Here is a 16,422-nt window from a genome sequence, read left to right on the forward strand (position 1 = left end):
TAAGAGTGTGGGTTTAGTTTTCATCAGTGATGCTTCAGTGTTTCCAAACCAAGGTTGAACCTGATTTGGATTTGGTTTTCAAGGATTTGGTCTTGGTTTGGTTTTGGATCTGGATTTGATTTTAGATTTGGACTTGATTTGGATTTGATTTAGATTTGCCTTGGATCTAATTTTGGTTTTCATAGATTTAGTAAACAGCCTTCAGGGGTTCCCAAACCAGGTCTAAGCCTAACAGTGAGTGGACTAGCAAATACAATCATGTCGGACAGATCCAAAACACTACAACGTCCCCATCACCAATATTCTGGTAGGAATATTAATATAACATGCTGGTACAAAAGCAGGTATAGCAAGACTCCACTGGCATTACTCTTTTCTTGAAATTTGGAAGTAGTTACTACCCTAGATCTTTCCTATTGTCTCCTCACTTCACTGACTTCAGTGTCAATAATCTTACAGCTAAAAAGAAAAAAAATTCCTTGAAATGCCCACTTGATAAGCATGACAAGCCCTAGGTTATTGGTTCTAATTTAAGAGAAAGTAAAGAAAATATGACTTGCTATAAAGTTTCCCTTAAGCAACTGCTTTTTATTTTTATTACATTTATTACATTTATTACATTCTCTCTCATTTGAATCTCTCTCTTTCTCTTTTTTTTTTGTGGTTAAAGAAAGTAGTAGGGCTTCCCTGGTGGCGCAGTGGTTGAGAGTCTGCCTGCCGATGCAGGGGACACGGGTTCACGCCCTGGTCCGGGAAGACCCCACGTGCCGCGAAGCGGCTGGGCCCGTGAGCCATGGCCGCTGAGCCTGCGCGTCCGGAGCCTGTGCTCCGCAAAGGGAGAGGCCGCAACAGTGAGAGGCCCACATAACGCAAAAAAAAAAAAAAAAAAGAAAGTAGTAAAATTATAGTGTTACACCATGAAGATTTTTATTATGATTTTTTTAAACTCAAACGGTATTAAAGACTCGAAACCATAAGACCTGAAACCATAAAACTTCTAGAAGAAAACATAAGCAGTGCATTCTTTGACAGCTTTCTTAGCAGTATTTTTTTGTGTATATCTCCTCTGGCAAGATAAATAAAAGCAAAAATAAATAAATGGGACTAGATCAAACTAAAAAGCTTTTGCACAGTGAAAGAAACTATAATCTAAATGAAAAGGCTGACTAGAATAGGAGAAGAAATTTGCAAACGATATATCTGATAAGGGGCTAATATCCAAAATATACAAAGAACTCATACAACTCAACAACTAAAAACCACCTGATTAAAAAATGAAATGAGCAGAGGACCTGAATAGATATTTTTCCAAAGAAGACATACAGATGGCCAACTGGCACGTGAAAAGATGCTCAACATCACTAATCATCAGGGAAATGCAAACCAAAACTACAGTGAGGTACCACCCCACACCTGTCAGAATGGTTGTCATCAAAAAGACAGCAAATAACAAGTATTGGGGAGGATGTGGAGAAAGGGGAACCCTTGTGCACTGTTGGTGGGAATGTAAACTGGTGCAGTTACTATGGAAAATAGTATGTAGGTTCCTCAAAAATTAAAAATAGAACTACAATACAATCCAGCAATTCCACTCTTGGGTATTTATCTGAAGAAAATGAAAACACGAATTCAATAAGATACATGCACCCCACTATGTTCACTGTAGCATTATTTACAGTAGCCAAGATATGGAAGCAACCTAAGTGCCCATCAACAGACAAATGGTTAAATAAGGTGTGGTGTGCATGTGTGTGTGTAAAAAAATATACAGACACACACACACACACACACACACACACACACACGATGGAATATTATTCAACCATAAAAAAGAATGAAATCTTGTCATTTTTGACACAGATGGACCTAGAGGGTATTATGCTTAGTGAAATAAGTCAGACAAAGACACATACTGTCTGCTTTCACTTATATGTGGAATCTAGAAAACAAAACAATGAACAAACATAACAGAGTCATAGATACAGAGAACAAACAAGTGGTTGCCAGAGGGGAAGGGGGTTGGAGGAGGAGAAAAACAAGTGAGGGAGATAAGAAGTACAACATCCAGTTACAAATGAGTCATAGATAAAAAGAAAAAAATTGCTTTTCCCTTGCTACTGCTTCATCTCCACCATCTTAAGGCTTGGGACGTTAAAAGCTAAACGTGATAAAGATTTTCAAATTCCAGGCTTCTGAAAAGTGGAGAGAGGTTAGATTTAGCAGCCCCTTTCCTCTATTTCTTATTAACTTCCATCCTTTTTTGGTTCATTACAGAGTTAGACTATCTAATGCAAAAACCAAATGCTCAATTTGCACACACCTAATATAAAAGTAAACATTAAAAGACGTAACTGAAATTTTACTAAAATTTATAAGAAATTCTTTACCTTCATCAACAGAATCTGAAGTGCTGCTTTTGTCCAAAGAAAGATATTCATTTTTATTCAAGTCCAGTGATTTTGATGACAGTCTACTTAACCTCTTTTCTGAAGTTAGTGAAGGACTTTTGATCTGTTTCTCACTTTGGGGTTCCTCTTTCCCTAACCCCTAAAAAGCAAACAATGAGATCTTTAATAATAAAGACACTTTGAAATACTGCTTTTTGAAAAATTTGTTATGTTTGTATCACATTTCCAGTTCAGTCCAAAAAATATTGGTAGATAACATAGACTATCTTAAAGACATCTTCTTATACATTAATGAACAATAAATTTATGAAGAACATCATAAAAAACGAACTCACACACAATTAACAATATATGAATCACGTAAGTCGAAGAGAAAGGGGACAAAGGACAAAAATAATAGAACAGTCAGTTCTTTGGGGTGTGCGAAGGAATGGAGTCAAATCCAGTTAGTTTCCCCAGACAATACCTGCCCCATCACCTCCAGGAAGAGAACTCACCCATCTCTTAAGACCAGTAACTAAAGGGGAAAGGGAAAGAAAAAAGAGAGATAAAAGTCACATAAGAGTACAGTGAGGGAGAAAAGATTAAAAGGGAAGATTAATCACAGCAAACCCATAAGAACAGAGTTGGCTTTGCTGTTAAGGGACTAAGGAATTGGGCATTAAAATACATTCAATATATACTGCTATCCATACTTTCTGGGAATGGCTTAATAAAGATATGTCATTTCTATAATAAATTTAATATTAGGCATTAAAGTATGAATGCTATTGCTGTGTTAGTAGTATTCAAGTAGAACAGTATTATAATTAGCCTTTATAGAACAGTGTGATAAATATAAACTACACAGCAATGTACTTTCTTGCATTGTCTATGTATAAGCAGATGAAAGACAGCAAAAGCGTATCTATAACTTCCTGCCCCATGAGATCTTTGAGCAGCACTGAACAACAGAAGCAGCTCCAGGGAGGAGACCGGTTTCCATTCGCCGCTCAGAAAGCAGAATACCAACCGGGACCCAGGACTCAATTTATTAAAGGATTATACTATCCTAGTTGAGGATTGATTTTTCAATTAGAGAGTATTGTTAAAATCAAGACTTGATTTATTTTGGAGTTCCACACTATGAAGCAACAGGTTTATTAGCTGACCCAGGGTCTCTTTAGATGCTAACTAGAGTAACTTTCCACACATATTTCTCCTGTTGTTTCTAATTAAGATACAGTTCCTATTATAAAGAACATGGACAGGTACTTACAGGAAAAGTAACAGTCCCTATCTTTGAATGGTTAGCATCTGGACAATTTTTATTTCTTTGTATATTTTTCTATATTTCCTGAATTTTTACAAAGAGTATTAATTTTATAACTTAAGAAAAACCTATTTTAGTCTTGGAAAAAATGTTATTTCTAACTTTTTGTTATTTCCAACTTTGTTGGAAGTAAAAATGAAACAAATTAAGTGACATATGATATTCATGATATCTGAGAATCTCACTTTACTGCTCTTGAGTGCAAAAGGAAAAAAAGGACCAAACTTCTAACTTACTTGTATTCCATAACCTGAAAACATCTATATTAAACATCAATGAATATATAATCAATCTTAAAACATTAAATTATTCCTCTACATTCCATTCCCTTTCCTTAGAGAACATATGACTTCCTTTAGGGACAAAACTAGAAGCAAGGACCAATAGGTTAAATTATCCCAAGAGCAGGTACAGAAGACATTGTCAAAGAGGCTGTAGGAAGGACTCAAGAAATATCAGTAGTTCTGAGAACCCAGTCCTCAAAGTCAGACTTTTGTAAAAGGAGGAGATCCTTAAGAGATCCCCTGTCCTGTTACCACCCCAAAATTGAGTGGTTTGGTCTTCTCAGTGAGAACATACAAGGGGGTTGGCATTCAGAATCACCTCCCTTACACCACCAGTAAGTTCCTAAGGGTCTCTTGATGAATAAGTTTTACGTGAAATCCACAACACAAAATCAGACTGAGATAGGTGCATGATGATTGCCTGAGACAAGTTTATAACTTGGTGGCCTTTTACATAAATATGTTCTGTTTCAGTGTTTCCCCAACATTTATTCACAGCAGATGCTGGGAGCTCCAGAGAAGGTAGAAAAAGTCCACTGCTGGCCAGTTTCAATGTTTCCCCAACATTTATTCACAGCAGATGCAGGGAGCTCCAGAGAAGGTAGAAAAGGTCCACTGCTGGCCACACACAGATTCACCTTCAATCATAATAGCTTATGGCTATTGAATACTTAATATGTGCTAGGGACTGTTCAATGCATTTTCACATATATTAATTCATTGAGTCCTAATTAAAAAACCCTGTGGGGTATTAGTGTCCTCATCTTACAACTGAGAAAACAAAAGCATAGAAAGGTTAAGGAATTAAGTTAATTTATTTAAGGTCATACAGTTAGCAAGTGGCAGATGTAGGATTTGAAGCCAATGCTCTGATCTAAAATGAGAAATTCAGCATTGGCCCCAAACTTGCATCCCCAATCAGAAGAACAAAAGTTGTACACTCTTAGCACTCAGAATGTGGTCTAAGTACCATTCTTCATTAAAACTATGGCTCATTAGAAAAAAATGGCTGATACTAAGTCTGGGACAGAAAGTATACAAAATGTGCCTAGGACACATTATTGTACCAGAAAGAAAGGAAGTCATCAAAGATTATTGATTATTTCAAAAGGACAAAGGAGCCAACCTGAAGGGGGGCTCCCATTGGCAGAGGGGACAAACTGAGTATAAAAAGTAGTAATAATAATGACTTCAGGTGATAGAAACTCACTGCAATTTTAAAAAATTGAAGGGCTTAGAATAATACTTGAAAAAATAAAGTAACTAACTAACTAAGCGCGCAGTAATTAACTGGGTGCGCCTGCTTTAGTAATCAGTTTAACAAGCATCTATTGTTATTCAAGCATGGTGCTCGGAGTTCTCATCTCCCCTTCAAAACAGATTCTTTCCACTATGCACACTACCTACTACGGGAAAAATTCTGCTGACTATGAATTTCTCCACCTTATTGTATTTTTAGTGATGTCTATCCCCTTTACAGACTGATGCTCAGGGAGCTGCCTGGTAACTGCACCATATCCAGCTCGGAACAGAACCACATATTATTCCCATACAACCTCTGCAACTTACAGGCTTAAAACTCTTGTCCTGAAATAAAACAGCAGCCTGCCATCTTAAGTTTTTAAACATTTTGTATACTGTATTTTTATTTGCTCTTCCATTATGACGAACACATGGCAGTATCAGACAGATTTTTAAATGGGATATCATATACTAACCCCTTTTTGTGGATTTCCGTCAATCGACTCTGTTTCTGAAACCCGACTAATTGATTCACGGGTAAAACTGATTGGCTTGGATAATTTTTCATCTCTCTCCCCACAGCCATCCAAGCTGCTTCTTCTTGGACTTCTGTAAGAAACACATCATAGAACATAAACAAGGTCACTTCCGCACAAATAGCTGATTTAGTCTCCTCACTGAGGTCCTTTTCTATTATAAAGCATTCTGACAACAAATTTTTTTTGTAATGTAACAAATAAGCTTCTACTTATAACAAAGCTATCTTCTTAAATCACATGCAAATTGACTTCACTGCTGAAAATAAAATATGCTCATATAAGATTTTATAAAATTCAGAAACCATTAAGAAATTAACCAAGTGCAAGTGGCCGTAACAGCAACTAATAAAATGAACACTGCTTATTTAAATTTCAGTTGTGGACAATGAAGAAGCTTCGAAAGGTGCAGGGTAGGTGTTTGAGCTGGATGCCAGGCAACACTGGAAGGCAGTTCTAGATCTCATCTCCTTCCTTCAGATTCAGTCCCAGCTGAGATGGCACAGCACTCCAGGAAGGGGAAGCTCCTGATGTCTGAGCACAGAGCCCATCCATCAATCCATGCCTCCCTTCTTGTTCTTCTCGTTCCTGAGAACAGGAATTCCTAAGGTTAAAGGAAAAGCTTTCAAATGGTCATAGGGACAAGATTACAATAAATGTCTTGGGACCTTCTCTTCCTCTTTCAGAGAGTGGGGGGGAAAAACAGGAAAGTGTATTAAATATGAAGGCAGCACAATGGATCTAATTTCCAGACCTCAACTTTATTGAGCAATTAGCATTCCCATGTAATCACTGCTATGTTTAGACTTAAAGCTCTCCTAAAATAAAGTGGCTGCCTGACATCTGAATCCGTATTATCCTGACAAAGAGACGGAAAAGCTAAAAAAGCCTATTCTGCTCCACCCAAATAATACTTAGGTCTACTATTCAGTTACTCCTGGCCAGGCAGAATAGCAGGACTCCGAGGGAACCAAACAAGGAAAACGGCTCCTGGAGACAAGACCAGCAGCTGAGTGTCTGTACTTGAGGATTTTAAGGATGGAGGTGGATTGTGGAGAAATGAAGAAAAAAAAGAGGAAGGAGAGTGAAGGAAAGATTGAAAGTGAAAAGAAAGAAGATGGAAGAGTTGAGGAAATAAAGGTGTGAGGTAGATATGCCTCCCTCAGAGACTGGAAGAATGAGAAAAAGAGTTAGAAGAAGGAATGAGGATCCAGGGAAATCCCAAGCCTAGTAAACTGCACAAGGAGAGTAGTCCAGTGGAAATTTTTAACTTTACAGAAAACTAATAAAATATACATGTGTAACCATGTCAAAAAGACTGTAAAATATTCATGCTGAGCTGACACAATATAAATAGGATCAGTATAACTAGAAGACTTATCTAGATAGAATAAAATCTTTGTACACACATGAGACTTTGAAAGATTTCCATCTTAAGACTTACTTGCTACAGAATTTTTAAATAAATAATTTACCTAATTTTTTATTAAGGTATAATTCATATATCATAAAATTCACCCCACTTAAAGTGTACAATACAGTGATTTACAGAGCTGTGCAGTCATCTCCACTATTTAATCTTAGAACATTTTTATCACCCCCAAAAGAAGGCCTGTGCCCATCAGCAGCTGCACTCCCCACTCTCCCTTTCTCCCAGTCCCTGGCAACTGCTCATCTACTTTCTATCTCTATGGATTTACTGATTCTGGACTCTATTTCATATAAATAGAATCATACAATATGTGGTCTTTTGTGACTGGCTCCTTTCACTTAGCATAACGTTTGCTCTAGAATTTTCATGTATTATTCTTAGTTGTTTTTATTGCTCTGACTTCAATTACCACTGGACAAGAAGCACTTTTATTTGTACAGGTTAATAATAATGTCCACTCTTCCAAGTGAGTTCCCATCAGTCAAAAATAATCTCTCTCAAAAAAAAAAAAAATGTAAATGCACACACACACACACACACAAAAAAGAGAAGTCCCCATTCACCACAACTAGAGAAAGCCTGTGCGCAGCAAGGAAGACCCAATGCAGCCAATAAATAAATAAATAAATCTTAAAAAAAAAATAATAATAATAATCTCTCTCCACTCTGAATTTTTCCCACATTATCTGTTGCTCTTTTTGGCCTTTATCATTTTCAACCCTGTATTATAATTATTTGTATTCCCTGTAGTGCTACAAGCTCCTTTCATTAATGCATTCAATATTTATTGAGTGCCAACTACATGTCAAGTACTACGCTAGGGTATCCTTGAGGAAAAGTCGTATTATCTTTGTATCCCTTAAAATATCTTCCAGCTAATTTTCTTTATTGTTATCTATAGGTGAAGAGATTTCACTAGGTACTTCTCCATTTTCTTAATAAAAAGGTTTACTAACCCCATGCTTTAAGCAAATCCTAGGTGACACAGTTACAAAGTTAACATTTCCTCATCTGACCTGTATTTGCTTACCAATTTAGCAAACTACTCACTGTCCTCACCTTTCACTCATTCCACTACAGAGAAGCAAGAGGCAAATTTCACTGGATGGTGAATAAAAAGAAAGCCTGAATTAGTAAAGTCTAAAATAATTCTGCTTTGATTAATGATTAATAAATCTTGACATTTCGAAACATTTTGCAGTACCTTGGCTGCACATTATCCTCAATCGACAGGGAAAAATTCTCCATCTCTTCAGCATTTAAGCCTAGCTCAGTGCCATAGTTCTGCTGGAGCAGCTGCCAGAATTCCTGTCTGGTCAAGCTCTAGAATGACAGAAAGATTACCCTGACTATTGGAAAACATAACATAGTATACCACATAGTGATTCAAAACATGAATTCTGAAGTCAAAATGACCTGTTGTGCAGTTACTAGTGTATGGCTTTGTTAGTTATTTCACCTTTCTAGATATCAGTTTTCTCTATCTATAAAAAGTGGGTTAACAAAATGTATCCGACATAGTTGATACTGGGAATAGGTAGATGATGATTTTAAAGTGTGTAATATAATAACTACTGTCAATGGGTGTAAGACATTTAATACCCTCTTTTTATAAAATAATTTGTTCATCGTTTCTGGCAATTACTAATCTGTGATTTAAATTCTGCAATCCAACCAGTCTACCAGGATGACTGGATCACCATTCAGAATAACAAACGTCAGTTCAGAATCCCTCCCCTTAATTCACAATGTATCTGAATATTTTAACTGCATTTGAAACCTCATATATCAGTAAATTTAAAATTATATTTTCCTAAAATATAAAATGCAATAGTCTAGAAATCAGAATATTTCCGTTTTTATTTTTATTTATTTTTAATAAAGTCCAGCTTGTTCTTTCTTTGTAGGTATCATATCAGTGTTAAATAATCTAATATAAAAAAAGTATGTGTTACAAAGGAAAACAAAAACAATAATAGTATGACAACCAACAGTCTGATTTTTAGAAACATTATAGATGGTTAATTACCTAATTAAGCAAGGTAGAGGGAGGCAGCATAACACTTGAAGCAACTGTTGGCAAGATTCTTTACATCTCGCATTCATTCAACAGATATTTATTTAGAACCTACCACATGTGTATCACTGCACTATATGCTAAAACGGATAAAAATCATGTCCTACTTGCTCTCAAACAACTATAATTTAGTTGAAGAAACACTGCAAACTTTTAAATAAAAGTTAAATATGACAAGCTATATCATTATTATGTACTAAAGAACTGGTAGAATCAACATGATATAGAAATCTAAAGGAAAGAAATATTACTGTGGTTTAGGGTGATCAGATAAGGTTTCACATTGCGGAAGGGTCTTCAGCTAAGCTGAAGGAAGGACATGAATAGAGGAAATGGAGAAATAAAAAAATTTGGGAGAGGGAAGTTACATAAAAATATAGAATAAAATACATGAAAAATATAAGCAACATTTGTTTTGAAGTCAGTTATCAATTTATCAGACTAATCAGAGTAAAAATTTTAAGTGGCTAAATATTAGGGATAAATATAGGGAAATTTTATGGGGCAAAAACATACAGACACCTTGAATTCCTCGCAGACTTTCCCAATGACAAATACCACATTTCCTTTTTTCTATTTCCCTGTTTCTCCTCTCTGTCTAGTAGCTATGGTTTCTTTGTTTGTTACATTACACTAGATGACCTTCATTACATTTCATGGAAACTCAAAGATTCCATAAGAGTAGTTGTTGAAACTTCAGATGTTACTATCAGTATTTCAAAAAGTAAAAAATATGCAAACAGTTACCTACAATAAAGTTTTTCAAGCTAGGTAAAATGTCAGGCCTCTTCATTCGGGGCTGAATTATATTAACCTAGAGTGGTTATCTCAGGCTGATAAGAAACTCTCATTGGAAATAATGTATCCCTAATAAACGATAATGTTCTAACATTTTATTATTTAATATACCCCACTTATTTGGTTGACAAAAAGTCTTTTGAAGCATAGTGTCCATAGAAGAAAAATAAAAAGGATCTCTAGTGGTAGAGAAACAAACCACTGTTCTTTTTTTTTTTTTTAAACCACTGTTCTGGATCCTAAACGTACCCTTACACATTCAGAAGAACAATTTGTGAATGGCTTTTTTTTTTCCACAATAGCAGTTAGCTCATACGAATAATTAGCTCAATATTCCAAAGATGTTACCTTTGAAACAATTTTAGTGTCATAAATGCATGGTTAACTTTATAAAGAGAAACAAGCAATATTTCAATATACTTGTGGAAGATTAACCTTTCATAAAAAGTCTTCTGAAATAATAGGTATCAAAGTATTCCAAAAACAAACTAAAGCAAGTAGATAAACAATGAGCTAAACACTCAGACAGCTTTCTAAGAGTGAAAGAAATGAAACTTATATGTAAAATAGTTACAACAAGAATACAATTTTATTTGACTACATCAATAAATGTTTTTAATATATTATCAAATACTATCAAGAAGTTAATAGCAGAGTAACTTCAATATACTTTTAATCTGTTAATTAAATTTAAACATATAAGGTTAATAGAAAACAAAATAGAACTCATTTAATTTGTCACCTTATAGATTTGCTAATTTGTTAAAAATGACTTTTTCTACAAAGTTGGCAGAAAGTCACAAAAATGATTATTTACAGCCATGCTGAATATTCAAACATTAAAACATATACCCAGACTGATATTCATAATTCTTTCAATAATCAGCAGCAGAACCAGGGTTAAGTAACCTTAAAAAACAACCTAAATTTTAAACAAAGGCTGACCACCTACCTGCTAACAATGGGGAGGAAGGCTCCCCGTTCAACCTGCTGAGCACTTGAACAAAATAAAGACGAATCAAGCAGTAATCAGATAAGGCTCAAAAGTCAGATCAATTTCTGGCCCAGAAAGCTTTGTATTCTAAGTACGTTGCAAAGTCTTTATCTGCAGCAGAGTTCCAAACATTTAGTGACAACCATGCCTCAATCTTCTAGTTTTGTTATGAGAAGTTTTCCTTATAAAAGACAAGCTCTACTATAATTTAAGGCAAATTATTTGTCACTTCCTGGTTTGTAGTATCAGCACTCTTATCCAAGGCAGCACTTCAGAATGCAGAATTGGAAGTTACACCTCACTCTACAGGTTCCTAAGCCACTCCTACTAGAAGAGGGTAGGTAAACAGGGTTTTATTAAAGAGACAGTTCCCAATTTCTTCTGTGCTACACACTGCTTAGAAACCAAAAATGCAAATGAAAATATCTTGCCTATGCTCAATTATGTAAAATGCTTCTTGCAGTATGATTTTAATCTCATTTTAAAAATTAAATATATTAAGGGTTAAATTTTCTTCTCCATGCTAATACTTCCTATTCAATTCTGGCAATGTCATCGCTTCTTCATACCCCAGTTCTTCAGTACTAATGTCACATCCCCATCAGACTCCTGCATTAACCCTTTACAACTATCAAGGATTGCAACTCTTGAGTACTATAAATGGAATGTCAGGAAATGTCAAGAGAATGAGCTATTCAGGTGGAGCAACTCCAAGAAGCAGTTGGCATATCTTTCATCACTGGAAAGTTTACATGTTGATTACTCAATAATTCTTTCCTTTAGAAATATTTTTTCCTTTATTCAGAATAATTTCCTGGCAGGGACCTACCTGGACCATAATAAACACTATAGAGAGTCTCATCTACCAGTTCTAGTTTATTTCCCAGAAGAAAAATTTTCTTCTAAATGAAAAACCAAATCCTGCCCTAATTTCTACCTAGCTAGAAACAGCTACCTAGCTGTTACATCTAGTCTGGTAAAGTGTGTAAACATGTCAAACGCTACTTGATAGACTGCAAGGATCAACCTTTTGGGGGGAGGTAGGGTTGCTAAAATCTAATCATTTTATACAATAGCAGAATGAGGGACCAAAGCGACACTGGAGGATACTGCTCACTCAATCTGAAGACAGCTCACTATGGGGCTAGCTTTTACTCCCTAAAAACCAGTGCTCTTGGCATATTATGTCAGGTCTTACTGAACTAAACCGTAGATACATATCCTCACTGTACCATGGTAAGCAAATAGCTATGAGAAAAGTATACATTAATTGTACTTCAAATGATTTTTATATACTTTTGCTAAATATAAAAATCCCTTATCGTAAACCACTGGATATGGAGCAGAGCTGAGCTCAGTAGGTTTAAGAGGGAAAACAGAACCTAAGACTAGGCCCAAAGAAAGTCTGGCATGCAAAGGCTGAGTGGAAGAGGAGGAAAAAAGGACAGAAAAATACAAGAGAGGTAGAGCAAAGTTCAGAAAGAATGATATGGAAATCAAGGGAAGAAGGTGTTTCAAAATAGGGGGAGTGTGCCATGGTGTGAAATGCTGCTGAAATATCAAGTAAGATGAACTCACGTACACCAAATCAAGTGTGCAGAGAAGTGGAGCGGCCTGGCAAGCCAGTTCACCATGACTGGGGAGGACAGGGAGAGGAAGACACAAAAAGGAAGAAGGAAAGAGTCAGTGGGGAAGGGGGAAGCAGCCAGGTCATGAAGAGCCTGTATTCCATGCTAAATATAAAAAGGCACCTACTAGTTACACAGAGAAAAGCAACAAGTTCAGAAGTGCGTTTTTTAAAGATCCACTCTTAAAATGACTACTTTTTTGGTAACAACCTAAAGCAGTGGTCCCCAACCTTTTTGGCATCAGGGACCTAATGTGAGCAATGGGGCGCATCAGATGAAGCTTTGCTCGCTCACCTCCTGCTGTGTGGCCCAGTTCCTAACAGGAACCTAACAACCCCCCCAGGGGTTGGGGACCCCTGACCTAAAGGACAGATTAGAGTGTTAAAAAGAGATCCTTAGGAGACTACTGTAATGGTTCAAGCTGGAAATGATGAGGGCCCTGATGACCAACATGACATGTTGGCGAAGAAGAGGTAAGAAACAAGGATGCACCAGGTTTCTGGCTTGGGTGACTGGGCAGGAGGAGGTATACTTCACTGACCAAGGGAAAATAGGCAGAGGAGTTCTGCCAACCAGAAAGGTAAAAAAGAGGGAACAATATACAAATACTAATACTTCTACACTGCCAGGTTATTATATAGAATATGTGACTAAAATACTTAGCAATTTGCATTTTTTTTCCTGGTAGGTTTGAATATTGTACTTATTAGATTTATAGGACTACTGGAAAACTTCTAGAATTCCAAGTAATTCCAAAAGAAAGAATCATTGGAGAGGGGCATAAGCAGTAATAAGAGGTTTGATAAGGCTGAGGAGTCTGCAGGAAAAAGCTGTATGACACTCTCCTGAAAGGTCTCAAAGGTGACACTAACTTGATAAACTAACCACTGTTTGCAGAATGGCCTCAGCACTGTTGACGTCCTAGAGGTGCACTCAGATCAGCTGACTCAAACCAGCCACACTCACAAGCTGCATATACATGATCCGTAGTAAATATACTAATGCATAGTAGGGGAACAATCTTTTCTAATCATCAGAATTCGTTCATCCTACCATCCAGGTACCCGAATATCCTGGAAATCAGACTAGAAATCAGAAATTTGCATGATAAGCATGAAGTCAGAGCAAAGGTAGACAGTTTTAAAGGAAAAACTACTGTGACACTGATGGATCCTGATGATTCATCTCTGTCCCATCTTTGTACATTTCTCTAGTGGTCAAAGTCTGCCTCTGTGACTTTGCTTTTCTGGCCTAAGTCTTAAGTTCTTGGCCTAAGTCTGGCCAAGCCCCCTTCAGACCAACATATTCTTTCTTTATATATACTAATACAATCAGTAAACTGTTTTAAATCCTTTTTTCCCCAACCCACTTGAGGAACAGGATACTCTCCTGTCATCCTTCAACTAGAGATTCCCAAAATAGAAGATGGAATGACATGTATCAAAACTGGAAGACGGTGGGTCTGTATACATTGACAAAACACCCCTCATAACCTCCTTCCTAATTCTGACACATGCCTCCTACTTCTGGCCTTTGGGAATAAGCCTGAAAGCCATTCTGTCTCTTTAAGCTTTAGAATTTAAAATGAGTGCAGATTTCTACTCTATTAGGCCTTGGATTTAAACATCTACTCTCAATATGTACTCTTAAATTTCCATGGAGAGCTAGCTTCCTAGTAGCCCCCATGTACTGGCAAGAGATACCACTATTATATCTCTCAGAGAAAAAATAGTACAAAAAGAACAATTTCATTCTGTACACATCCTGCCTGTATTATTAGCATGAGTAATCCTAAATCTAATAATATGATAATATCACTAGAAACATAAAAGTATTAATGAGGCTGGAGTGGTGGGCTGGGGCCAGATCATACAGTCTCTATAAACAATTAAAAATTTTTATCCAAAGGTGATGGGTATTAAGCAGGAAGCTAACATTAGCAGGTATGCTTTTTTTTTTTTTTTTTTCAAAAAAAGATGAGTTTGGTTTAGTATTGTTCAGAGGTTAAAAAACTGTTTCTGTAAAAGACCATAGAGTAAATATTTCAGGCTTTGTGGTCCATTTAGTCTTTGTTGCAACTACTCAACTCTGCCTCTGTAGTGTGAAACCAACTACAGACAACACATAAAGAATGAGCATGGCTGTGTTTCAATAAAATTTTATTAATGGACATTGAAATTTGAATTTCATATAATTGTCATGAAATATAAATGTAAAACCACTCCTACTTTGTGGACCATACAAAAACAGGCAGGAAGACTGGCTCTGATACAAAACATGAAAGGGGGCGGGGCTTAAACTCAAACAAAAAGTGGAGGGCTGGAGTGGAGAAGGGCTGAGAGGTTCTTTACAAAAGACAGTAAACATCAATTGTTTGTAACCAAGAATGGAGCTGCCACAGTCTTCTGGCCTCACAAATCTCAAACACTCAATGTGCTATCTGCAAGAAGGGTGCTAAACTCAAAGGTTGTGAACTAAGCTGAAGTGCTATTAATTACAGCATGAATGACATGGGGACAGTTTAGACACATGTCTAAACATTGAAGACTTATGGTAAGCTAACTCAAATACCAGAAATAAATTGTCCTTTCTGAAGCAATGCATCAGAGGAACCTTACAAATGAAAAAAAAAAAATGTACTTTTAAAAGCATTCTTTCTCAAAGGCACCATATTTGCCTCCAGCTTTTTCCCCTTTTGTAGATTTCTCTTATTGGAGAATTAAATAAAACACACACACAAACAGATTTAAAATCATTCTATTGTCTTAATCAATTTTACTGGAATAGTCTTTTATCTAGATTAATATGCTATGTCTTTAAGGCTTTATTACACAAACAGCAAGCAAAAGTAACACATATTTACTTTTACTCTCAAATTCCCTAATTAAAAGTAAACATGGGCTTCCCTGGTGGCGCAGTGGTTGAGAATCCGCCTGCTGATGCAGGGGACACGGGTTCGTGCCCCGGTCCAGGAAGATCCCACATGCCGCGGAGCGGCTGGGCCCGTGAGCCATGGCCGCTGAGCCTGCGTGTCCGGAGCCTGTGCTCCGCAACGGGAAAGGCCACAACAGTGAGAGGCCCACATACCACAAAAAAAAGTAAACATGATTATAATATTCTGAACTTAAATTCCCTAAAATAGTTTGAATATATACAAAATTTATTATTCAAATTACTTGTGTTGTTTTCTAGAATTTTGTAGTTAGGCTGTGTATTTTATGAATTTTGGTTTTTACCTTCTCTTTTAAAAAATAGTATTACAAAAGATCAAGGAATCTAACCAATGTGGCTTTATCACTTTAAAAAACTAGAAGACAACTGAGGCTCGTAAAATTACAGACAATACTAAGACTACACCAAGCACCTACCACTATGCCTGGCACCTAATACTTCCTAAGTGGGAGTTACTACTATTGTTATACATGTTACCACGTTAAAAAGAATTGTTTTTCAAAGATCACTAGAGAACACAGGAAGGGTAGCTTTGTTGTTGATTTTGTTTTATAATTCCTTTTCTGGGTGAATTCTACAGTGTTCAAAATTCCAATTAGGACAGTTTTAAACCTTAGATCTCACCTTCAACTTTAATTAAGGTCGGTATAGTACTTAACATATAGTATATGCATAAACGTTGATTTTTGTCATAGTATAGAGCAGAAATGGTAACCGTTCTCTTTATTAAAATGAGAGTATAGCGATACTCCCTGGCGG

General features: G+C 36.4%; 1 protein-coding gene across 2 annotated transcripts in view; it reads right to left on the reverse strand.

Annotated features, from left to right (window-relative positions):
* Window positions 1-16,422, reverse strand: part of GRAMD1C (GRAM domain containing 1C) — a 106,343-nt gene that overhangs the window by 32,725 nt on the left and 57,196 nt on the right. The window contains exons 1-4 of one of the 2 annotated variants that reach the window (XM_059065150.2): window positions 11,042-11,361; window positions 8,419-8,537; window positions 5,723-5,855; window positions 2,388-2,547 (exon numbers count right to left, since the gene is read on the reverse strand). In XM_059065150.2, coding sequence (XP_058921133.1) covers window positions 2,388-2,547; window positions 5,723-5,855; window positions 8,419-8,462 — 337 coding nt within the window. In that variant the 5' untranslated portion in view covers window positions 8,463-8,537; window positions 11,042-11,361. Of the gene's footprint in view, window positions 1-2,387; window positions 2,548-5,722; window positions 5,856-8,418; window positions 8,538-11,041; window positions 11,362-16,422 lie in introns of those variants that run through there. The other variant, XM_067035356.1, reaches the window with a different exon arrangement.

The sequence above is a fragment of the Kogia breviceps genome, chromosome 5 (genome assembly GCF_026419965.1).
Source record: "Kogia breviceps isolate mKogBre1 chromosome 5, mKogBre1 haplotype 1, whole genome shotgun sequence".
NCBI lineage: Eukaryota > Metazoa > Chordata > Mammalia > Artiodactyla > Physeteridae > Kogia > Kogia breviceps.